The sequence below is a fragment of the Neolamprologus multifasciatus genome, chromosome 22 (genome assembly GCF_963576455.1).
Source record: "Neolamprologus multifasciatus chromosome 22, fNeoMul1.2, whole genome shotgun sequence".
NCBI lineage: Eukaryota > Metazoa > Chordata > Actinopteri > Cichliformes > Cichlidae > Neolamprologus > Neolamprologus multifasciatus.
The window spans coordinates 10,385,085-10,410,392 of NC_140459.1; the positions used below are offsets into that span (position 1 = coordinate 10,385,085).

The 25,308-nt window shown below is 40.1% G+C and overlaps 3 protein-coding genes across 3 annotated transcripts in view; 2 read left to right on the top strand and 1 right to left on the bottom strand.

Annotated features, from left to right (window-relative positions):
• ppt1 (palmitoyl-protein thioesterase 1 (ceroid-lipofuscinosis, neuronal 1, infantile)) lies at positions 1–9,730 on the top strand. The gene is made up of 10 exons (XM_085149090.1): positions 1–116; positions 754–876; positions 2,042–2,151; positions 4,193–4,320; positions 4,504–4,574; positions 5,362–5,464; positions 5,564–5,654; positions 6,671–6,769; positions 7,183–7,254; positions 8,178–9,730. The coding sequence occupies exons 2-10, from the start codon at positions 762–764 to the stop codon at positions 8,298–8,300; spliced, it is 912 nt and encodes a 303-aa protein (XP_085005216.1). The 5' UTR covers positions 1–116; positions 754–761; the 3' UTR covers positions 8,301–9,730.
• eva1bb (eva-1 homolog Bb (C. elegans)) overlaps positions 1–24,598 on the top strand; it is a 180,319-nt gene extending 155,721 nt beyond the window's left edge. Inside the window, exon 3 of the transcript XR_014872017.1 lies at positions 24,581–24,598. The gene's annotated coding sequence lies outside the window, so the exon portion shown is untranslated. The remainder of the gene's footprint in view (positions 1–24,580) is intronic.
• cap1 (CAP, adenylate cyclase-associated protein 1 (yeast)) lies at positions 8,645–23,854 on the bottom strand. Its single transcript, XM_085149084.1, has 13 exons — positions 23,713–23,854; positions 17,692–17,796; positions 16,438–16,538; positions 15,785–15,862; positions 15,222–15,365; positions 13,896–13,981; positions 13,289–13,394; positions 12,500–12,677; positions 11,870–12,051; positions 11,477–11,600; positions 11,214–11,296; positions 10,729–10,872; positions 8,645–9,870 (listed from the first exon to the last, which is right to left on the bottom strand). Exons 2-13 carry the CDS (start codon positions 17,792–17,794, stop codon positions 9,787–9,789), a joined length of 1,413 nt encoding a protein of 470 aa, XP_085005210.1. The 5' UTR covers positions 17,795–17,796; positions 23,713–23,854; the 3' UTR covers positions 8,645–9,786.
• Positions 24,599–25,308: the final 710 nt, after the last annotated feature.

Genomic DNA, 25,308 nt, shown 5'->3' on the forward strand with positions numbered 1-25,308 from the left:
GGGCATTCCGCCCCCTTTCGCTTTTAACCCCTCCCCTTTCACGTGATTGGCTACACGCTCCAAACATTATCATGTGACAAGCAGTCCAACAGACAAACAGTAAGGATACGGAAGCGGTGAGTAGTGTTTTGGGGGAATTTTGGACATCTTTTATTTTATTTAATCTAAGTATATTTACATACATATTTTAAAGAAAACGTTGCGTAGATTTAAACCTTTGGTACAGCACCAATGCGCTACTGCGTATTCCAAAATGTACGTAATAAGTATGCGTTTGATGTAAATCATGTGCTCTTTCGTTTGTAGTTAGCTTGTTCGAAGTGACATGAGGATGATTCATTGACGCACTTAAAGTGAGCTGAGTTTCTAATACAGATATAAATATACCCGGGATGACCAACTCTAATAAACTGGAAGCTTTGGAGATACTAGGAGATACTAGGAAGCACAGGGATTATTTCCTTCACATGCAAGGACCACTGACTGTATACAAACATACAGCAGATATATTTTGACAAACATGGACCAGTGCAATTAGCAACCATGACATACAGGAGTTTAGAAAAAAAGGTTAAATGACAAAGGAGATTTGTAATAAATAGAAGCATACAGCATTTAACTGAATAACAGCAAATATTGCTTATATAGAGATAACATTAATAAATTCATATTGCTGAGAGATTTCAGGGGTCTGTTATTTCTTGGATGTTGATAAAATAGGAAAAACTAGTTAATTTTGTTTCCATGTGTCAGGACTCAGAATGGCAGCTGTCCTTTTGTGTTTTCTCCTGGCTGCGCCAGTGCTGCTTGTTACCTCCAGCCCAATTCATGACTCCGACAATGGGACTGTACCACTAGTGCTCTGGCATGGGATGGGTAAGTGACTCTGTTCTGTGTTACTGTAGGGATATATTGGAAAAAAATCTTAAAAATGGCACCTTTATAGTCTTCAGAGAAAAAAAATTAAGCATAAGCCACCTTTCTGAAACCACACTACAAACCAGTATTCATAATAACCATAAACACACAGTACACCAGCTTATGAGCTGAAGCAGAGTGTTTTAAGTTCCAGAAACATATATATAAGGGGTTGCTGACTGTTAAAGGTCTGATATTTAGAGGCCCATGCAATTGTGTCATTTGTTTTCTAATTCAGTTTTTCAATTCAAATACTGCAAGTTGTTTAATCAAAACTATGAACGAAAATAAATTTTATTGTGGACAAAATCACAACCAGATTGATTTATGAAACCGTGAAACATCTGGTGTTCCTCTTTTATTTTGGCTTAAGAAACTTTAAGATTGAAAAAACCCACCTAACTGTACATAGTTTCTCTATTATGTTTAAACTGAGATGCGTATTTAATCTTCAGCTCATTTTTCACAATATGTAAATAGAACTGAGTAATCTGCATGTTTTTATGTAAACCTGCCATGAAAAGGATCTTTAAAATCTCATGTGTGGTAATTAATCCTGTTTTTTGGTTTGTTTGTTTTAAAAGATGCATCCACAGATGTGTAGTTATTGGGATTGTGTTGTGTTTTACACAAAATAATCTAGAACAGTACAAAAAAAGTTAACTGTGATGCCTTTGCCCCACTGTTCAGTACACATTTGAATTACTTACCTTGGCAACATGTGATTCATCGATTCACGTCACTTCCTGCTGACGAAAGTGAAAGCCTCATGTTTACAGAAATACTGCAGTGAGATACAAACCTGAGCTGTAATGTGAGAGATGAGGAGTGTGCTTAAAACTGATAGGCTGCTCATTAAATCCTATACTATATGAAGAAATCCCACCTGAGGAAGGGAAAAGAAAAGCACTTTCTCTTCTTCCTCAGGCAAAAAAAGACACTACCTCTAACTCAGAGTACAGAAGATTTTAGAGCTTAAACCAAAGAAGACTGTGCTCTGCACTGAGCCTCTATCTGATTTATATGTATTTAATATAAGCCATAAAAATACTGTGGATATGCCTGATTCCCTTCCATAAAGTTGGACGATAAGGCTTGTGTTTATTTGTATTTTCTTCATCAGGTGACTCGTGTTGCAACCCTTTGAGCATGGGCTATATAAAGAAAATGATTGAGCAGGAGATCCCAGGAGTTTACGTGCTCTCAGTGATGATTGGAAAAAACATAGTGGAGGTAACCTCACGCTGTAAAAACATTTATGAAAGTGAAAATATTTTGGTCTTTGCATTAGTCACATGGTAATGTTAGAACAGTTCAAGGAATTTTTCAGGTATGAATTTATATTTTTGGGCTCTATGTTTGCAGTGTTCAAAATAATCCTTATTTTTACCTCGATGCATCTCTTTGAAATAAGATAGTTTAGCTCCTCCCTATATAAGGACAACTTTCTTCTGATTGGCTGCCCCTCATAAACAGAAGGTTTTTGGACAGAGATGACCATATTACAGAGTCATGAATAGAAAGGATGGATGTCTGATTTCATTATTGGAAGCTTTAATTTAATATGAGCATGCAACCCAAAAAAAAACCCACGAAGTTTTCTCCTGTGAATCATCAGGAAACAGACGAAATACCGATCCTTGCTTTTTTAATTCTACATCATAAACATTAAATTATGCAGCTTTGTGCCTGAAAAAATTATATTTCTCATTATATTAATGCTCAGAGCTCATTAAAGAATATTTCTTTTTGATAAAAAAAACAACAACAAACAATAACTTAGCTTTAGATTGTGGCAGTGGTAGAGAGATCCGTTGCGATTTTAACAGAGCTTGAATGTGTTTTCTGTTTTTCTGCTCTGTACTTAAGAAGTTATGAAGACACACACATTTTTTTGAAAAGTGCAATTTTTAAAAAGCAAAATTTTCCCCTCATCGCTGTAATTAGTGCAATATTAATAGTATGAAAGTAAAAATTTAAATTGTATTAAAGGTAGAGTGTGTGAAATCTCACCACTAGATTTAATAGATTGCAGACTGTAGAATTCAGCTTTCTTAACCTTCCCAATTAAAGTGCATCATTCACAGTGACTGCAGGCTGTTAGTCTTTACTTTACCTTAGAAATATACTGGATGTCCATATGTATTTACGATTTACTACTGGACGATTCTATAAAAATTAGTATAAGGAGTCCGATACGAGTCAGTGAAGCCCACTTCTGTCCACTGACAGCGATACCGAGATGAGTTGTTGAGGATATGCTGAACTTTTCTGTCAGTAAGTGCTGCTGTTTTTGCTGCTATTAGCTGCTGTTAGCCTCTGTTAAGTGCTGTTACCTGGCATTTGCTGCCATTAGCTGCCATTAGTTAAACTCTTTGAAATGTATCTAATGTTTTTAATGTCTCAGACACTCGTATGATGTGACAATGTCAAGTTTTTTATCAGAGGGAAAATGCGATATCTTTAAAAAAAAAATTAATTTAATTTAATTTTTTAAGGATGCTCTAGCTTAACGTTAGCTGGCGTAACGTTAGCTTAAAACCAGCGCTTGTTGTTTAGCTGGCTCATTGTCCAGCAATGGGAGGGTTACTTGTTTAATCTGGTGACGACAAGTAATTGTGAAATATTGGCGGTTGTTCATCTCACCCTCTGTATTATATGTCAGTCTCTACAAGGTGAGGCAACACAGCAGCCTCCACAAACAAGCGCCCACTCCACTGTATTTTTGATAGATTCATTCTAAATGAATGATAATGGATTATTTTTTTAAATTAAAAAACTTCAAAAGATTACGTACTTCCTGTACCTTTTAAAGATGCTCAAGCTGTTGTACAGACTGGACGCATAGATAAAACTTCCTGTAATGCTGTTTCACAGCTAAAAAAAATCGCTGTCATCCTATTAAGACGTCGCATTACTTCACTACCTTCAGAAGATGACTCAGGGCCACTCGTCTTCTCACAGAAACACACAGTCAAAGTGAATATATGACATGTTTATTAAAGAACATGTCATATATTTTCTTTAACAGTCCCACAGCAGCTTTCCACATGATGTGTGATGGCTCCTATTCTGTGGTATTTGCAGTAGTAGTGACATAAGTTACATCAGAAAAATGGCTCCTTTTGCAGCTTCACTGTGTGACTCCTCTGTGTTAATATTTATACCAAACCTGCACGGGTACGGCTTTGATCCGTAACTTTATCTCTCTGCTCGTTTTCTTCTTTTAATCTGTCACTTGTGATTTGAACTTTTCATGTTTTTCCTCCTGCAGGACACAGAAAATGGGTTTTTCTCAGATGTGAATGAGCAGGTGTCCATGGTGTGCAATCAGCTGGCTCAGGACCCCAAGTTGAAGGGAGGATACAATGCGATGGGCTTCTCCCAGGGGGCGCAATTTCTGTATGTAACTCCTGTTCTGGACTCTGGTTTTCTTACTTGTTATGCGAGAGAAATTGGAAGCTTTGTGTGTTTGAAAAAAACCCAACTCTCGGGCCTCGGCACGTTTCCCGCTCGTAGTTTTTGTCTCCTGACTGAAATGAGGAAGCTCGCTCTGACTCTTTGACCCGGTTCCTCTGTTTGCAGGAGGGCTGTGGCTCAGCGCTGTCCCTCTCCACCAATGAAAAACCTGATCTCTGTTGGCGGTCAGCACCAAGGTGATACTATAATGATAACTTTAGCTCACTTCCCTGTGAGCAGAGCTGACCAGATATATTCTGATGTAAAAGTAGTGTTTAGGGGTTTTTTTACCCTTCAGCCAAAAAAGGCTGATGAGGTTTTGCCATCACCCCGCCAAGCGGGCTGGCGCCGTGAACATGATAACTAGAGAACGGGTTGACGTAGGATTTTCAAATTGATACCACAGGTGTATCAACTTTAAATCTCAGTGACCCAAATTTAAATGTCAAAGTCAGACATCAGCTAACGAAGGAACTTACCTACTATGTTCAAACTTATTCGATAAGTGCATCTACCAGGAGGCTGAAGGGCCTCACTTTCAGATCTGAACTCAGTAGTTGCAAAGAAAGTTGAATTGAAAACAAAACTAAAAGCTCTTTTATGATGTAGTTAACTTGTAAAATAAAACTCAGTCTATTGTCATGAATCAGCTGCACATAAAGGTTTAACCTGACTCTGTAGGTCCTTCTCTTTGACGTCAGACTTGTTATTCTGTTCTGCTCTATTTACACATCACAGGTGATCTTTGAAAACAGAACTCCTCTCCTCAAATTAAACACATTCAAGCCTCTATGTAAAGATGTAAACAGCTCAGTCTCCCACTGGAGACTTATTAAGAGCCTCAAGTGCTCTGTGAGCCAGACCAGGGAGCTATGGGAGTGAATGGTCCAGGTTATTTCCTGACAGTTTTCTATGCTGCCTACTAATTCCTGACAGCTTCCAAACAAGCTGGCATCTAACCCTGTTTGTTTTTCGAATCCTCAGGTGTGTACGGGCTGCCCAGGTGTCCTGGGGAGAGCTCTAAAATCTGTGACATGATTCGTGAAGCTCTGAATAAGGAAGCTTACTTGGGCTGGTTTCAAAAGCAGTAAGTTTTCCGTCTTGCATCAGCCTGTTGTGCCTGTTGTTCCTGTTAAGTCATGTCAAGCATCTCGTGACGAATCGTTTCTGTGTTTGTGGTTATCAGCCTGGTGCAGGCCCAGTACTGGCATGACCCTTTGAACGATGATCTCTACAAGAAGTACAGCCGCTTCCTGGCTGACATCAATCAAGAGCGGGTCAGTAGAGCCAGAACAGCCCTGTAGTCAGTACAACGAGGTCGCAGAAGTGTAAACAGCGACTGCGTTAGGAAAACAAAAAGGAGATTGAGGTTTTTTTTCCAGCATCTCGGTGTTTATCGGAAGCTGGAGGACTGAATCTACTCCGTCTCTGCCATCTGCTGATGGAGACAAAGAGATGCTGCTATGAATAACTATACAAGTGGACTTTGGTGCCTAAAGAGTTTAGTTAATCGTTAATAAATTATTTATTGTCATCTCAAAGATGAGTTATAACCATGAAATGTTCTCAGTGTACAACACACCTTTATACATTTTTAGATTTCTTTATTCTCCATTAAAACTATAAACAAGTGAAAAAAAACAGAAGGCAACACAGAAGGAAAACGGCTGCTGCCAGTCCAGTGAAAGGTATTAATTAAAAGACAATGAGATTACACCTTATTAGTGCTTAACAGTCTGCTCCAGGGTCAACATGTCCAGAAAGAAGAAAGTCTGTGTCGTGCCATCAGCGTGAAACTGAAGTTTGCCCACCGACGTAAACTGCTGTTTAGATCGAGAGCTTAACCTTTCATTAATAGACAGGATTGGATTAGACTGTGTAGCTACAAACTGAACTGCAGGGTTATCTCTGCCAATCCATAAATCAGTTGTTTGATACAACTTATCAAACAACTCAATAATCGCTTAATAAAAATTAGCTAAAGAGCTGTTTCACAATTTGGTAACCCTCATCATGTTCTCTTCATACTGAGCTACGACGCAGAAGAGAATGATTTATTCACATTAATTATGTCCTTTAAACTCTTTAAGGGTTCTTTATTAGAGCAGGGTGCTAATTCATTTTAAAGAAGAAGCCTGAGATTGTTTGAGGTAGAGAAAGCCACACAAGACACATGGAGACATTTAATTGTATTTATATAATTCCTGAATCTGATTGATTTTTTTAAATCTTTGTGCACATCTGCAAAGTTCTTTTTCTGTTTGTTGAAAAATGTTTTTGTTTTCTACTAAAGGCAGTGAACGAGACTTACAAGAAGAATCTTCAGCAGCTAGAGAAGTTCGTCATGGTCAAGTTCCTGCAGGACTCTGTAGTGGATCCTGTCGATACTGAGGTACCAAACATGATGCACGTAGTTATTTTAAAAATTAACAGAACTAAAAACTTCAGCGACTTCTTATTCAAAGTGTCTATGTAATGTGTTGAAGAGATGTAAGCTAAAGTGAACTGGAGCCAGCCTGTATGTTCATGTAATACCAGTTTACACCACAAGATGGTGCAGTGAGTCAGTGCAACCTTTATTTAACCATCTTAAGTACAATACCAGTGGTCTGGTGAAACACCTTGTAAGGAAAGAGCAGTAGCACTTAACTGAAATCATCCCAGCATACACGCTGGTAAAATTCTGTCATCTGATGCCCAAAGTTTTAGCTAAATTCTGCACAAGTCAGTTTCAAAAAGTGCTTTTATAAAATCAAAGGTGCTGAATAAAGACCAGTCACAGTCTTGTCCTGATTCTTCTCGCAGTGGTTCGGCTTCCTGAAAACTGGCCAAGCCAAAGAGACCGAGACTCTACAGGAGAGCGTTCTCTACAAGGAGGTAATCACTGCAGGTTCTCTGATGAGGGAAGAGAGCTGACGGTGTGAGCAGTAAACACACTTTATTATCCAGTGTTTCCTGTGAATGTGAAGGCTAAGCAGTCACAAGGTGGTAATCAGATTTATTTGTCAAACCGCGGTCTCAGTCTGTATTTGAGTATATTTGTGTTTACATGAAAGTGCTGGTGTGCAGCATCTGCCAATGAGACACATGGAAGATATGTGTGTGCATTTACAACAATATAGACTTTATTTATTTTAAAAGGTGCAACTTTATTCCTTCATAAATTTTTTCCCCTCGTTGGTTGCAATTTTACATTTTTATTGTGCTGTAGGCATTAATGTGAGATTCCGGAACAGGACATATTTATACGGCAAGTCTGCGCACAGACTAACCCTGTTTTTGTTCATTATTTGGTATCAGACTGTTTGTCAAGTCAATTTATTTATGACTCATAGAAACACAACAGATAGTGACTAAAATGCTGCAAAGCTACAATTAACTCAAGAACAACAACTAAAGCTAAATGGTTTTTATGAACGTACTTATAGCTAGATTATAAACCTTGGGTTGACTTATCGAGTTGAGGCACTGAGCCTAACTGAGTATGGTGAACTTGGTTTGTAGTACACAGAAGGCCTGGAGCAGGTTAGCTGCAGCACAAGTTACCATGGCAATGGAAATGAACCACCTTTGTAACACTTAGGATTACCTTGATAAGTATAGATCTCTGCTTTTATTTTGCCTTTTTATGCCTTACCCAAAATTCAGAAGTTTTTTTTGTTGTTGCCTTAACCACCTTACGATGGTTCTGCATGTAGCAGGACATATCTTAGTTCAGTTTTCCATCAGCAAATGTTTATTGATCAAACTTTGTTGCACATGCTGGTTGTAAAACAGACCCTCTGTGTGTGTGTGTGTAGGATCGTTTGGGTCTGGCGGCGATGGACAAAGCAGGGAAGCTGGTTTTTCTGGCCACCGAAGGCGACCACCTCCAGTTCAAAGAAGAGTGGTTCAAAGCCAACCTGCTGCCTTATTTACACTAAAGCAGCTCCATACTGATAGTCTCAGATTGCTGTAGCTGCAGTTGAAATCAAGAGCAATATAACGCCAGTTTAACAGGAAGCTCAAGCTTAGCAGAAAGCATCATTTACTCTTTTTGCACTGATCATTTCCAGCGTGTTGGCTTTTAATCTGCGTCTTGCGATGCCATCATAATTTTAGCAGTCACATGTGCAGTTTACTGATGAGGTCAAACACTATTCATCATTGTTGGCAGGTTTTACGGGGGTTTTTAAGCCACTCTTGTTTTGCCTCATTTGGATCTTTTAACTGTGAAATAATGCTTCTGTACAAATAAAACATCAATAAAATAAAGACACCCAAATACTTTGATTTATTGCAACATTTTTAATGATGTCTCCAGTACTAATGAGCAGATTTCTGAGTTTGGACCCCCCAAAAAAGAGAAATTAAAAGAGGTAAACAAAAACAAGAGACATAAAAGAAAATTCAGCGAAGAGCTCCACAGCTACGAGAGCTGCAGACATGAGAAGGAGCAGGATGCTGATGGTCAGGCTGATATTCAAAGACTATTCATAGCTGTACAGGTGATTACAGCAGGTGTTTCCAATCACTTACTCCAGTCTGTTTTCCTTTACTTTCTAAAATTCACTTCCACCGACTTCCAACATCTCTTTGCTCTTTACCACACACTTTTCTTAAATGCCTCCTAACATGGAATGTTTTTTTTTTCCTTTCATTCAGGAATGTCCTGTGTAGATTTAAGTGAAAACGTACTTTAAACCGTTCAAACATCATCATCTAGATGGATTTATGCTTTAAAAATGATGTAAGAGAGAATGTTTTTGCACAGCTTGCTTTTACTCTGGTTGTATGTGCTCAGAGAACTTGTTTTACATCATTCTCCACTATGAGTCTCATGGTTGCAGTCATCAGTGGAGATGATATGGATGCCTTTATCCTCTTTAAAAAGGGCTTTTTTTGACAAGTGCTTCACCAGTGAATTGCATATAATGGAACAGAAACCTTGAGGCCACAACTTAAACACGCCAGCCCCCCAGCTGAACAGGAAGAAGGGAAAGAAATTAGCCTGATTGGCTGCAGAGGAATCAACATTGCCTATTCTAAATTTTGCTCAGCATCATCCAGATAAATTCCCAAAAAAGAATAAAAATGCATACAGAGCTTCCCAGCTGTTGGCAAAACTCTTCAAGTGCTTGCAGGGAAACCCTAATTTGAATGACAAGCTGCTCCCTGCTGATTGGCTGGAGGATCTGCTCCAGATAAGGCAAGCAGCCCTCTAATTGGCTTACAGAAGGAACAGTTTAAGCTGTGATTGGCTGATAAGGAAGGAGGGGAAAGGTCTGAATCTCAGTGTACAGTGTGAGAGTTAGCTGGTGGGGTTGTCGATCAGTCAGATCGGACTCTGCAAAAAAAAAAAAAAAAATGAAAATAGACGAGTGGGGATGGCGTTGAGGAGGGGCGGCCGTTTTAATATGCTGCCCCAGTTTATCCGGCGATCTCTGTTGCTGTGGTGACGAGCTTACTGCCGTCCCAGACGGTCTTGAACTGCTCGGGTACAGGAATCTCCGTCTGAAAGGGAGAGACACACAGAGGGTTTTTGTCAGATCAAACAAGCTTTTTCAGACCAGCTTTGAATTCTTATCGTTTATAGTCAGCAGCTGATCAGCTCGGCTCAGGATGAAGACTGGATAAACGGGCTATTCTGGTTCTGGTCAAAGCTTCCTAGCAGCACTAAAACGAGGATGGGAGAGCTTCGCCCCCCCCGTTCTCATTAGTTAACAAAAATCCTGAAAGCAACTACGCCACAAACCTGCTCGCCGCACTCAAAGATGCACAGTTCAAGGAACACTTCATGGTCTAATTAAACATGCCGAGCATGCGAAGCTGAAAGCAGCTCAAAAGATCAAATGCACACTACTCGCTGGACCAATGTGACCGTTTGCATGTTAACGACTTTGACTTCAAACTTCTGCAAGGCTGGACTTTTATCCAAGACCTTTTATAGAGAAATTCATAATTGATGTGTGACGCTTGCCTCACAGACACTAACAAGTACCTAACGAGGCTGAACGTGTTTGTCTACCCAGGAGAGTTCAGAGCTCTCATAAAGACGCTCCTTCTATTTGTATTATTCGATTGACTTTTCACTTTACTTTCATAGTATATTTGATTTTTAACTTGAGGTATGTGCCTACTTGTCCACGTCTTCCTTGAGAAACAGATGTTAATCTCAATTGACTTTCTGTCTGAAATAATGATTAAATAAAAGCAGCAGCACTGAAAACTTAGTGATGACAGCATTTACAAAGCCAAAAATGCCCCATAAGGTTTACAGAAGCAGTAAGGTTGCTTATCACAGTCAGGTGAGGTCCTGTTTGTGTCACGTTAAACGTCCTCTGCCAAACAAATGAAATCAGAGATACTCACAAACTCTCCATCTTTGTTGGGTACCAGCACGTTCATCTCTGAGCTCTTGGCGCTGATGATCTCACACTTCAGAGAGTCCTTGCTCAGGTAAATGTGGCAGCCATCTGTCTTGTTGATGGAGATAGTTGGGACCTTCCCCATAACCTGGAATCAAAAGGAAAAAATAAACCGTAGACCCTTTGGCTAAAAGCCAGTAACTTTATCAGGAAGATGATACACAATGCCGATCTACAATCAGCTTCTACAAATCTCCTCAAGCCCAACACTGCACCCAGTTGACAGTGAAGCTGCCAAAAACTGAGCAGCTTGCAGTTTCCAATATTTAACTACATGAATAATAAACAGAGTTCATGAAAAATGTATAAATCCTCAGCAGAGAAACTACAAAGAGCCAAAGAATGACGGGGCAGCAAAAATCATTCAGTGATCTCATGAAATGCAACAAACAGTGAAAAGAAACAACAAAAAAAAAATCATGTACACACCTGGATCTTGACATCCTTGCAGTTAATCATCTCCACGATGCCCACAACGTCATCAAACACCAGGCCCATTTTCTTACAGTTGTCTGTCGGAGAAAAATAAATAAGTATATTTAAGAGAATCTTCTAAGCACCGAGCTCATTCTTCTGCCTTTTATTCACTTATGGCGGCTGTGTCGGCAAATATAAATGTTTGGGCATTATATCAGGGGCAATACGAGAGCTGTCGACTTGTGTGTTTCTGAGGAGTGAGTTTCCTTTCTTACCTAAAGTGATGGAGTTGATTTTGCCCTTGACCTGCAGGGTGCTCTTGTTACACTTGAAAGCATAAACCACTTGCTTCAGCTCAGTGTCGCTGATCACCAGGTTCTGAGCATCCTCCTGGTTCTCCTGCAGAAAGCAAGTTAAGAAAACAGAGAAAAACAATTAGGAAAGAAGAAGAAGAAGAAGAAGAAGAAAAAAAAAAAAAAAAAAAAAAAAGGGTCTGTTTGTCTGAGCCAGAAGCAAGTTTAAAAATAAATAAAAAAATTTATAATAAATAAAAAAATAAAAAAAAATAAATAAATAAAAAAGTAAAATAAAATAAAAAATAAATAAAATAAAAAATAAAAAAAAAAGTTTAAAAATCTATTTTGGTCATTTTGGCCCCTTCAACGTACCACTTTCCACTTCTTTCCTTCCAGCTCCAGCACAGGGGGGAGCGTACGGGTTGGTGTGGCGGATGCAGCAGGTCTGGCAGCGCTTGAAGCGAAGGGTTTTGGTCCAGAGCGCACTGGAGCGCCCTGACTCCTCAGGTTGGGGTTCTTGTGGGTCTTCTGGTTATCGGACACATGCTTTAGTCCTGCAGGGGTCAGGGAGAGATGAAACATGCACTGTTAGAGAGGGAGCGTTACTTCATCCAAAGCACATCTAATTTATGTGATAACAAAAATAAATAAAGGAATGGAACCCATATATTAATAAGTGTAAATGAGCATAAAAGTTTAACTGAAATAAAAAGGTCTGTCTTAATACACCGTCTGCCCTTCATACCACATTCTGCCATGAACTTATTTGTCCAGAGAGGTTCATCAATACTGATTACTACTTCTCACATAGAGTAATGATCAACAAAAGGAAAGAAGGACCAGAGGAGACTCCTTTATATGATTTACATCAACAAAGCCTTTTTGTATTGATTCATGTAGCTCTGCTACATGACTACTGCTGCACTCAAATCCTCAAAATTGAGGCCAGAGAAAAAGTATCAGCTCCTCTCATCACTGTTGGTTGGAGCTGTGGCTACCCACCTCGGGTGATGTCAGACCCCTTGTTGATTGAGGCGAACAGGGCGTTCCGATTATCAGCACCGGCGTCCCCACCGCCGCCAGTGGGTCCGCTCAGGTCAGCGGGAGGAGGGGGGGGAGGTGGGGGAGGACCACCAGCAGGAGCGCTGCGTGGAGCAGCACCGGCTGAAGCTACGGCACCCTGAGGAAGAAGAGAAGAAACCGGTTAACAGGGTGAATGGAGGTCATGAAGGACACACTTCTAGCCTTTAAAGCAGACAAAGGAGAGCACACTCACGAGACAAACTCTGGAGTAATTCTCCCTCTATAATTTAAAACCGGACTGTTTGCATATCAGGGGCAGTTACACCACTTCTCCCTGTGTTTGCCTCAACTTTGTGTGTAAACAAAAATAAAGTTTATTCTGAAGGGCTAAATTTAGTTTAGTAAAAACAAAGCTCAAGTTCAGTTTCAGGATTGTTTTGTACCCTAAAAGCTCCTGCTCAGGGGCGGCATTTTCCTTCATTGTGCACAACAAGAAAGGAAGTCCCAGAAATACATATGCAACAGGGCAAGCTGCAGAAATCATGCAACCTTATAACTATGTAAGTACAGACAGTACAATTTTTTCTAATGCCAAAGCCCAGTTTGCTCTGGCACAAAGTATTAGTAAAACTGGCCCTAAGGTAAATGTGTTAAATCATCAGTCAGGTTGCATTTCATCAGTTGAGAGCTGCTTTTTATGTTTCAAGTTGCAGTAATTTTCTTTTTTCTTTTTTTTTTCCTCTCCTCCTCCTTCCTTTGGAAACTCACAGTCTTGCTCCAGGTCAGTCCAGTGGTGTGTTGCTCTTTGATGTAATGCTGCAACGCAGTCCAGATGGAGATGTAGGCTTTCACCCAGTCCACATGCACCTTGTCCCTGTGAAGACGACACATGATTTTATGGCATCGTTTTTTAGCTCTAGCAGTTTTTCTTCCTTTACTTAGAACTCACGACACAACTTTATTTTTTATTTCAGATTGTATGACATGTGAACACGAGCTGAGAGCCCAAACAGTCTGCCTCACTTTCAGGCTTTTATTACAAGTTTAAACCCAGGAAGTCTGCCACCGACATGCTTCAGTGTATCATGTGGCAGTGCTGACTCAGTAAAACCGTGGGGCACCATAACTTGAAAAAGGAAAAGAAAGGATGGAAGACAGATGGGTCGAGCAAACTGTTTGGCTGCATTTAAAAGTTCTTTTGACCCTTTTGTTTATTAGATTCAACATAAAAAATAAAAACATATGATACAGTTTAAAACGATAAGAACAAACTGTGGAAGAAATCCCAGCAGCTTTGTATACAAATTAAATTTGGACGGCCCATCTGCTGCGGACAATGAGGGAAACAGGCTTTAATAATGGAGGTTTTACTGACTTGTCCTTGTAGTCCTTCAGCACACGGTTGGTGTAGAACGTGGCGGCATCCTGCATCTCCTTAACGTACGGGCCTGGTTTGGGAGCCTGACATGAAGTAAAAAAAGTTTAGATTCATTTTGTAAAACATCCCCTGTGTGTAGTTTTTGCCTAACTGAGCCAGTTTGTTTTGTCACATTGCTTTTATTATATTGAGCAGTCCATTCCACTTTGTTTAAGCATTTTGATCTAGGTTGTACTTAGTGTTCTTGGCTGCGGTAACACAGGAACTTCCCCAAATTTTGGGATAAATAGAGCCAGTCTTATCTCGTATATCATGGGTGGGAAACCATTTAGTCCAAATGTCCACAGAGAACGTTAAAACAAACAAACAAACAAACAAACAAACAAACAAAACCCCCAAACACTGGATAACTGAGTTTGAACTTAGTAAGATTTTAATTGTAACCTGTCGCTAACAATTTAAAAGCACAAGCACCATGTCAGCATTTAGATTGCTGGTAGATCCCTACCTGACATGTACCACTATAGAGATCACTTAATGAAATAAACAGTATTAAAATCAACTTAAACAGCAGTGGAGAATCACTGCAGTCATTTGCTTTGACATGCCTCCTGCCCCTTATTGTTTTGTTTTCCTTTAGGACTCTGTGGGCCAGGTTTTTCCTGTCTGTCTTTTAGAGTCGGATTAAACGGATGCAGAGGAGTCGGGTATGTTTGAAGAAAGGTGAAAGTATAAAACTAAAGCTCAACATTTTGAGAAATTAAAATCTTTGCTTCCCCACAAGTGAAGCCTTTAATTAAAGACTAATCCATCCTACTGCCATAAAGCTACACCCACAATCTTTGCAAAAAGAGGCTTTGTCCAAAGGTCACAAAAATCAGTCTCAACATGACTAAAAAAATAACTAAGATAAAGACGTATTAATCAGTTAATCAGCTTCCTTGTCTAGCTCTCATTAGCAATAAAGAAAAAAAGAATGACTGTTCTTCTGAAATATGTATTGCTGTCACAAATGTTTTGCAAAGCAAATGAGAAGTTTAAGGATGCAGAGGTAGGCGGACAGAGAATGAAGACATTCATTACGTGTATCTGAAAATCTGATCCACACAACAGCAAACAATGAATGAATCATTTACTGTAACAGCAAAGCTCTGTTGTTGGTGCTTTAATGTCAGCCAAGAAACCGTCGCTCATCAGAGACTGTTGACAGAATCAAAGAGAGGCCTGTTTCCGCCCATTATACACTCATTTATCCACATACACAGAGTGGTGCCAAAACGGCTCTTTTCCTACCCGTTAACCTCTCTCAGCCCCTGGACTCACCATGGCGACCCATCCAAGGGCAGGCACACTCTCGCTGACAGCGGAGAGGTGGTTGAAGAGCGGTGAGCTGCGGTTCTGCTCCCGAAACGCCTGCACCTGCTGGATCACGCTGGACACGGGCTGCAGGAGAGTCGTCAAAACTGCCTGAAGAGTCGAGAAAGGACAAAAGTTTAGCACTCGATATCAACAGATACCTGAAACTTAAGAAATTGTATTGAATTGAGTCACAACTCGAGGAAAAAAGAAAAAGGAAGAAAAAAAGAAAAAAAAAACCTCTTCAAATTCTCCAACTTCTGAAGCAAATTAACAAGGCCAATAATCCCACTAAGCTTTCTCCATCACAACTAAGCCGAGCTTGAATATTTAATCTTTACAGCAGATTTTTAAATCGAAATATAATGAGGCAGAAATATCACAACACAGAACCTGTACAGAGAGGGGGAAAAAAAGGGTTCGTCCATTTAAACTGCAGACGAACACAATAAATAATGCACAAAGTTGAAATTGATCAATCAATGCGGTGCTTGCTCAACTTAAAGTTTTACAGAGTGTGTTTAACTCACATCAGAGGGCTTCTGGGAAGTGGAGGCTGTGATGAGAAGCTGTCTCTCAGTGGTGAACCCCTGCTTCATCATTTCTGCCTAAAACAGGGAAAGAAATGTTACATTCATTTATCATTGTGCCATTTTTTAATCATCTTTCACGAACACTTTTAACAGAAACTGCTTTTAAGGGGCTTCATATTTAGAAATATTCAAGTCTTGCCAACAGGGGGGGTAAAAAAATAAAAAAAAAATAAAAAAATAAAAAAATAAAAAAATAAAAAAAACATGGACTTGGAAAATGAGGAATGTCACTGTAAATGTAAAACAAGGCTGTATAAAAGAAGTGATTAAATCAGCAGCGTCAACTGCAATTACGAGATTCCCTGCAGAGTTTTGCATGAAGCACAAACAAAAGGCTGCGTTAGTCCTTCCACAGGCTGCACCTGCTCTTCTGATCTGCAGGTGGAGGCATTAAACCAAGATACGCTGCAATGTGCTCATCAGGAAAGAAGAAATGTTTACTTGTAGCCAGTAAATATTTCTACAATGGTTGCTGCAGTTAAAGTAACCTTTTAGGAATCATCTTTCCTAGGAAAGAATTAAACTCAGCTCCAGTAGGACTGGTGACCAATGCCTCATGTAAATGTGTAATGTCTGAACTTGTGACATACATGTTTCTGGACGTCGCCCCCTATCTTCTGGCTGAGGGAGAGGTACTCCGCCAGAGGACCCTTGGTGATCTCATCGAAGCCCTCGACGTGCGCAGATACAGCTGCAAAGATAAAGAAGACCACGGGGATTAAAAAGAAATACATGTAAAGATTTTTAAATTGGCGGGGGGGGAATAAAAATCAAGCAAACACTGAGGAGGATTAAGGAAACAGATTAGAGAGAGCTGACGTTTGATACACAAATGCAAACTTCAGCCGCAACAGCTGAAAACACTTTAAACAGCAGGTGGGCAGAATATCTAAACTGTAGGTGGATACATTATACACATTACATTAGGGGCGAGCCCCGGCTTGGACAGTCTCGGTTGTTGTGTCCTTGGGCAAGACACTTCACCCGTTGCCTACTGGTGGTGGTCAGAGGGCCCGGTGCCGCCAGTGTCCGGCAGCCTCGCCTCTGTCAGTGCGCCCCAGGGCAGCTGTGGCTACAATGTAGCTTGCCATCACCAGTGTGTGAATGTGTGGATGAATGTAGTATAAAGCTTTGGGGTCCTTAAGGACTAAGTAAACTAAGTAAAGCGCTATACAAATACAGGGCATTTACCATTTACATTACATTAATGTGGAACTGATATCTTTACTAACAACTACTCGGGTTGTCTAATCTGCATGAAATTCCCCAAGTAACAGCAACACATTGCAGTGAACCATGGCTAACACACCAAGAGCAGCTAAATCTACCGCCGCAGAAGCCTAGCTGCCAACAGTAACTGACTGAAAGCCATAATTAACAACACCAGAACATTTTAGTGATAAATGACCCCACTCAGTCAAATAATCTAGTGGCTTTTGTGAGCTCAGAAGCTGACTTCAGCACAGTTTTTTTAAATGGACTAACAATGAGGTGGAGTTGTTGCTGTGAGTAACACAAAAGCACAAAGTTGCAAAAGCGAGTGAGAATTAAAGAATTTGAAGAAAAGCTATCTGGAGCAAACTGATATTAATCTTTAATAGGGCTGTCAAAATACAGCGCAAACAAAACAACCGCTGTATAATGCCCTCCGCTATCTTAGTTTAATTGGTCACATGACTGCATCACATGACTAAAATCTGTCATCGTTTTCGAAAAGGCTCTGGTTTCGCTGTCCACACTGCCAGAAGCTGACTTCAGCGCAGTGATTCATTTTCATGTATTAATGCAAACTTCACTCACTGATCTCTACACATATTATTCAGTGTATTCTTTAACAGTAATACCTCCTCCATCTGAACCTCCAGCGCTGCCTCCAGGGCCTGACATGGCCTCCAGGCGGCCCACCGCCACCTCCAGCCGCTGCACCAGACTCGCCAACTCTGCCATACCTGTCAGAAAGAGAGGACATTTTTGTGTTTAATAAAAAGGCTAGCTGTGTCACGCTGGCTACCACTATTGGGAGGGAGGTCCCAGGGACTAAAACACAGGAAGAAAGAAATCACGATAGAAAATGATCATTGATCGGTCCTATTTATATACAGTCAATAGTAACATAGACAGGAGGATGCATTTCTTTAGAAGTGCTTGCTTGCATCAATCTGAACCTACATTAGTGAAGTAGTGCGGAACTACAGAAATAGATTAAACTGAATCACTAACTGCCATTCAGTTTATCCTTCATCAGTTTCGATTCGAAAAAAAAAAAAAAAAACTTTATTCAGTATTGCGATCCCAGAACCTGTTTTTGTTGTGTTAAAACTACAATGCAACGTGTTTTAATGACTTCATTTGGCTCTACAGCCTGACTGCTTCTTGGTGTTGTTTCAAGTTTTTAAATGAGCTGCAGCTCATTTAAGGTTTGCCTGTTTAAACCAAACTTTAGAAGAAGAAGTAGATTTCTTATTGTGAATTTTTAACATCTACAGATCACTTCTTCCCGAACAAGCCACCAAATCCTTTGTGTTTATTACACAGTTGTTGTTAACACTGTTTTCATAGGAACTTTCTGTTCAAGCTAATTGGGGCCTCGATTACACCTGGGACATGCAGTGAAGGAAATTACTGCAATTAAAAAAAATTAAAAACAGCAACAGTGCTCTGAATGCTGCCCATATTTGTCTTTTGTACCAGAAACAAGTTTACATGTGTGCATTTACTTCAACAAGTCCCATATTTCAGGTTTAGATCATGTTGCAATAGAATATCAGCAATAGAATAGAAGGACTATTCTATTGCTGCTCTTAAACTCTTTCATAGCAATATTGTCCAGAAACTGTGTGGGGAAAACAGTAAAAAAAAAAAAAAAAAAACCCTGATGTTTCTGATTATCAATATTAATAATTATAATATAGGATAAAATCAGTGGCGGATCATTTGAAGCTTTTCTTTTTCTCCTAAAACTAAACAAAGCATTTATTGCTTAATCCAACAGATCTCCAACAGGTGCTTTTGCAGAAACTTTAAAAGCTTTAACAACATGTTGCGTGCATAACAACCGCCTACAGGTCACAACTAACATTTCAACCACATACGGCAAACAGTTGGATCCTTCCCCCATCTGACATAGTGCTGACATTTATTTATTCATTTAATAAATAAATTCCTCAAGTTAATTAGACCTCATCCTCAATATAATGTACCCCTCCACACCACTATTAATCAATGACCACAACAACAGATTTAAATTATAATCATGAATTTTCTGACTTGGAACAAACCAGACAGTACTAGCTTCACAGGAGTACTAGATAAAGAGATTAGCCTCTACTCTTAACCCCTAGGTTACTTTAACCACAGGTTAAAGTTTACATGAGTACACGACTGTCTGCTTGCGTTCACGTGGTGTAAATTCCATCAGTCCTGAGCCCGAGGCTCTGTGGGGACATCCACGGAGACACTGCACCAAAATGCACCAACTGCTAAAGCAACACCGATACACTGTTAAACTTTTAACATTTTATTCCTCTCCTTTTTTTATGGTTGTGATTTTAAAATCTGGATGTCAAACCCAGGACCATCTGTGCATAAGGTGAATGTGTTAACTACACTATGAAGCCAATGATGTCACCAAGAGCCAATATTAGGAAAAACTGAGTATTTAGAGTACTGTAAAGCCTGAATTTTTTGGCTCACATGGATCACTTGTACATATACTTCAGTCACAAGCTTCAGTCAGGTCTGAAGACCAGTCAGTCACTACCTGGCAACCACCAGATGGCTTCTGATTGTCCAGCATTTTTATGACAAGGGTTACATTGTCGCCTCTTTCTTTGGCAATGAGAAAGAACTCTGAAAGGTTTGGTGCTTTCATTAGTGATGACATGTAGCTCAACAACTTCAGGTAAACAAAAGTTTTGTCTGTTTTAATTTGTCTTACTTCCTCTGAAACGGAGCGCTATTTAAATATTTAATTTAAAAAAAACATTAAAAACAAAACACTTCCTGATGCTTAGGCATCACACAATCAAATGTGATTTTGGCACATTTTTTCTGGACAACCCTACACCCACATTTCCACCTTTGGAGTATAACAGGAATGACTACTTTACTAACAATGATGTCAGGAGATGATAAAATCCTGTTAAGAAACAGCACAGAGTGAATTTCAGCTGGAAATCAAACCGTCTGCACAGACATAATGAAGGTTTTGTGCCGAATCGGCCACAAGGACAGAAACCTCGACTGTTTGAATAAATTGAGCCAAAAGATGTAAATATGCTCATTTGCAAGCTTTAAGGAAGTCACAGAAAAATCCACCTATTAGTGTTGAGGTTGAGTAACAAAAGAGGAAGAGCAGGCCAGAACTTGCTGCGTAAAGCTATGTAGATCGTTGCGAGTTACTACAGAGAGATCCCAGCTATGAGTTTAAACATCCAGGTACATTGCACAAGAAAACAACTTAAGGTCAGCAGCACCTTTGGAGCAAAAAACACACACACGGACACTCCTGATTTAACTATTCAAAAGACTGATGATTAACTGACTCCAATCCAAGTCTAACACATAAAGGAGTACTCACAGATCCAGACGCACACCTGAAGAGAAAGGCTAACATTACACGAGGCAGCTGAAAGCTGACACTGCCCTTACCTGGGCCACTGAGAGCCCCTCCAGCCTCGGGTCCTTATACCTGGCTGTCGCTGAATGGATCCACACAGACCACTCTCACTAATGAGCAAGATAATGCTGCAGCCACCATCTCACTTTCACTCCTCGGTGAAATCTTTACATATCAAATGACTGAGATGTTAAATTTTTGGCTGTGACCAGCTTATAAAATCCTTCATGTTGAGAAGCAGCACTCTGAAGATGCTCTAAAGTCATATCTATGGGTGTTCAATACTGTTCCAATTAGCCACAGTCACTCATCGGTTTATCAGCAGAAAAATAATCAGTAACTATTTTGAGATTTGAGTTATGGTCACTCAAGCAGCCATTTAGTTTAACTTTGTGTACTTCTTTTTTTCCTTCCAAACAGCTGATTGTTCATCTGCTGAGGTTTCAGACAGATCTGATGACAACAGCATTTTCTTACCCCACATCTTAAACTTAAACAAGCTTTTGCAGTTTAAAACCATCATAAGGAACGTGGTGAACAAGATGCATGGATCTTTTTCCTTAAGAACCAACTTATTGTGTGTGTGTGTGTGTGTGGGGGGGGGGGGGTTATGTGGGTGTATATCATGTGTGGATCTGTGTTGCATTTGTTGCAGTTTTAATAATGCTTTGAGTCTGCATGACTCCTACCTCAGTCAGACTTCCTGGTTAAATAAAGGTAAAATACTGCATCACTAAAAATAATTACAGCATTTCAACTTGATTTCTGATCATTAAATAGGAGAGGCAGTCATGTACTGCATTATATCAACCCTGAGGCTGTTAGGTGAATCCATTCAATAGAGTGTTATCAGCAGGTGAGGTGGCAAGACATTACATGAAGTTATTTTTAAAAGACTGCACTATTTCTTCCTTTTACAGCAGACTGAATAAGAAGCACACAATACCTAAACTTCCCCTTTTCCTCTGTCTTTCACAGAGTTACGCATTAATTTGTGCAGCAGACTCTGAGATGAATTAGATCACAGCAGGAAACAAAAGCCCTCTCTACCCTTGACCCACATTCTGTTTAGCACCACGGCAGTGAGCATTTATACCTGCATATACCAGAGTCCAGCACTTCCTGGTCTCATGAGACATGACTCACCTGCAGCACAGGGAGGGAGCGGCCCCTAAATGGTGTAACAGCTGGAAAAAAACAACAACAACACAAACCCAGCCTTGTAGATGGCTAACTGTTGTTTACACCAACACTAACAAACTTTATCCATATCTAGCAAATTGCAAATCCCAGAGCAAAGCACATTTGAGTTAACTTGATGCCCAGTTACTTCACTTCAAATGCTTATTTTTATGTGCACCAAAGCAAAGTGGCGGCGTAGGTTCAGGCCAAGTGCTGACCACCAAGGAAACGCTACAGACGAAGACAAAACCAGAGACGTGACGGCAGCCAGGGAGTCATTCCTTCAGTTCTATTTTCCTTAGATTAAAGCTAAATCTGTAGCTTGTACAATTATAGAAGCTTGTAGTTCATACCAGGAGTATGAAGGCACACTTTCAACAGTGCAAACAAATGACTGATGCTGCAATAAAACTGGGAGTTTTGTAAAGTTGTGGCATGCTCTTATCTCAATCATTTGGTGTAAAGTGATCATAAAGCTCAATCAGTGTGGTCTTCCTCACGTAGTTTACATATTGCATTTCTTTTTATCAACTTATGCAAATATTAAAACTCAAACACATGAGTACTATCAACAACCAACAGGTGCATTTACTCCCCTTTTTATTCCCTTTTGGGCTGGTTTTTCAGAACAAACCACTGGACAAACAAGAGCAGGTGTGGCCAAAAAACCTGCCTCCAGAAACTTTAGCTTTTTGTACATTTCCACGCAGTGCACTATGGGAAATTAGCTTAAAAGGAATCTACCTGTCTCCTTGCAAATAGTGACCCCAGTCTATGCAAAATCTTAACGTCAGACTACAAATTCCAAGTAGTCTTTAGATGAGGAGTGGCAGTCTCTCATTAGTCCTCTAGTGTATTGTACTAATGAATAATACCTATGTAACTGAAAATCTGAAATCTGTCTGTAACCCTATCAAACTGATCTCATCGACCTCATTTGTTGTCTACATGAAAGAAATGTTGTGCACAGAGCTCCCATCAGCACGCAGGGGCAGTGAAGTAGGTTAGTTAGGCCTGTGTGAGGGTTTGTGTGTCTGCCTGGGGGCAAGACGTCCAGACATAAAGGAGCGAGCGTCCACTCCTGCATTTGCAACCTTGGTTTTTCTTCCAAATCTATTTGCATAGGGAAACACTGTTTGTAACCGTGGCAGACATGGAAAGCAGGGCGCCCTCCCAGACCTATTTCGGTGGGCTCAAAGCTCAACCAAATCGCACTCAAGCCGCTGCTGATAATGCGATCACCGGCTAAAGCTAGCCGTTAAAACTTTAGCCCCACCACTCAAACCTCAGTTAAATAGTTTTATTGTGTACTCGTGGCTCTTGAGGTTAAGAAACACCTTTCTCAAGTAACGTTATAGTGTCCTGAAGAGTTACAGATTAAGAAATAGCGTTAAGCCGTCCCGAAGAGCCGTTACACCGCTTAGAAATTATTTAAATTTCAACACCAACGGCGAAAACCAGAGCTAGCTAACGCAACCCCAGATAAACCTCTTCTTTAAAAAAAAAAAAAAATAATAATAATAATAATAATACACCACGTTATACAAAGTCGACACATATTTAAAAAGCTGGGGTGGTGTTTTTATACGTCCCCTCCCTGCTGTTGAGCGTCTGCTGTCAGTTTGACTATTTCCTGGATTTTTTTCCTCTCTCTCTCTCTCTCTCTCCTCTGAAACACACACACACCCCTCCCTGTGTCAGCTAATGCTGCACTACTCTGCAGAGGAGGAAAGGGAAGAAAAAAAGACTAAAAAGAGAAGTTTCCACTTTTAATAAGAGAACACAGCAAGACAAAGTAAAGGCTGACTACAGGGCTGCAGACATGTTAACGGTTTAAGTGAGACCAGCGTCAGCTTTTGCGGCTAACCTCGGCTAGCCGGCTGCGTTAGCATCACACCGTACTCAAGATGTAATTTCTGAATGATTCTTGGTGAAGGAGGAAGCGGCTGTGCGCTCTCTCTCTCTCTCGTCTCAGATTTGATTTTCCGCTTCTGCAGAAAGCCGCTAATTGAGTCACAAACCCCTCAGTGCAAATACCGAAAAAGACAGCACACCGGCTGCTTACCTGCTAAACTGGTCGAGCAGTGATTCGGTCCTTTATGTTGTCGCTGCTGTGGGAGTGTGCAGTAAGCAGACAGGGCTTCGTCTCTTTCTTCCTGTATGTCGCCGAATTTACCCAGCGCTCACCGCGCCACGTTTCCGCCCTTGTTCGCGCAACTAATTCCTTTCCCATATAAGGAGTGCGAGAGGCAGAGGGCAGCAATATACGAAGAGAGGCAGAGGGGAAAACATAGAAGAACTAAGTACTTTTCTTCCCCTCGTAACAACATATCTGCAGGCAGTGAGATATGACATCATAAAAATAACAGAAGAGGCAGCGCCTCTAAAGGAGAAGTTCCTCCGAACATTTGCAGGAAAAACACGCAGAGTTGTGTATTTCATGTGGTGTGTTTTTTCTTGTCTGGACATGTTTGCCCCACTTTACAGACTGGAAAAAAGCTGTCACACATACAGAAAACATGGACACAACTGTGTAAATGTGTACAAAAGCAATGAAGCTACTTCACTGATTCAAATAAGGGCGACAACTAAGGGTTCTTATTATTATAACCAAACAATCTAGCGTTTGTTTTACACAGAACGGGATATAATAACCCCCCTTAGTTATTCCCACAAATAAATAAACAAACAAATATATTTATATATGGTCTGTGTGGAGTCACTAAAGATGCTTTTAGCACTTCACCTACTTCCAATGTGAATGGAGAATCTGAAAAGTGTTGCTGGAGCTGGACCCTTTTTGAGTCTTTCCCAGGTTTCCTCCATCCTGGAGTGTGGCTGTGGATCATCAGCACCACACACTCATTCACTCACTGAAGAAAGCTGGTGGTCACAGTCACTATCATACTTCTGCGAATTAACTCAAATTTAAGTGAAAAAAACAAACAAACATTATGATAACATAAATATGAATTCTCTATAGTCCCAAGTTTAAGACACTGTATTCATGTGAAATTGGAGGTGCTGGAAACATTCCTGAGACATCTTGGTCCATATCGACATGATAGCATCACACAGATTTGTCAGCTGCACATTCATGAATTGTACCATTTCATGTTTATGACACTGTATTCATGAATAGTTGAGAAAAGAAGCAAAACTTTGACTGCAGAGACATTGAAAACATGCAAATATTTATCCTGTCTTATTTACCTTATTTTTTTGGGCCAAAATAAAGATTTCAATAAAGTCACATTTTCACAGATATCACCTAAAAGCACATGTAAGCCATTTAAACATTTATATTTATCTTACACGTCACTTGTCTAGTCTTAAAAATAAATATCCATCCAGTGATAGGAAGTGTTATAAACAGGCATCGCTCCACAGTGAGGAGGAATAACAGGACAGAGAAGGGAGACCTCGATTATCATCTTTTAAGGACTTCATTATCTCCCAAAATGTGCAAAGGACAAACCACCGAGGGCAGCAGGCTTATAAAAGTAAATGAAAAGACCAACCAGAGGATCAGTCCAACGATACACTTGTGTTTGGATCCCCTGTAATCAGAAAAGTAAATGTTATACCAACCCTATAATATGTAATGAAAGCGCAACAAAGAAATTAAATTATTTTCCAACCAGGTGATAAAGCAGAATTT

Bases quoted from the DNA above. Each gene is read 5' to 3' on its own strand.
- ppt1 (XM_085149090.1), top strand. From the start codon at position 762: ATGGCAGCTGTCCTTTTGTGTTTTCTCCTGGCTGCGCCAGTGCTGCTT. The intron at 2,152-4,192 runs GTAACCTCACGC...TTCCTCCTGCAG, and splicing joins TTGGAAAAAACATAGTGGAG to GACACAGAAAATGGGTTTTT. The intron at 5,655-6,670 runs GTCAGTAGAGCC...TTTCTACTAAAG, and splicing joins CTGACATCAATCAAGAGCGG to GCAGTGAACGAGACTTACAA.
- cap1 (XM_085149084.1), bottom strand. From the start codon at position 17,794: ATGGCAGAGTTGGCGAGTCTGGTGCAGCGGCTGGAGGTGGCGGTGGGC. The intron at 13,395-13,895 runs GTCAGTAAAACC...TCGTCTTCACAG, and splicing joins CTGAAGGACTACAAGGACAA to GGACAAGGTGCATGTGGACT. The intron at 9,871-10,728 runs GTGAGTATCTCT...TCTCCCTTTCAG, and splicing joins CCAACAAAGATGGAGAGTTT to ACGGAGATTCCTGTACCCGA.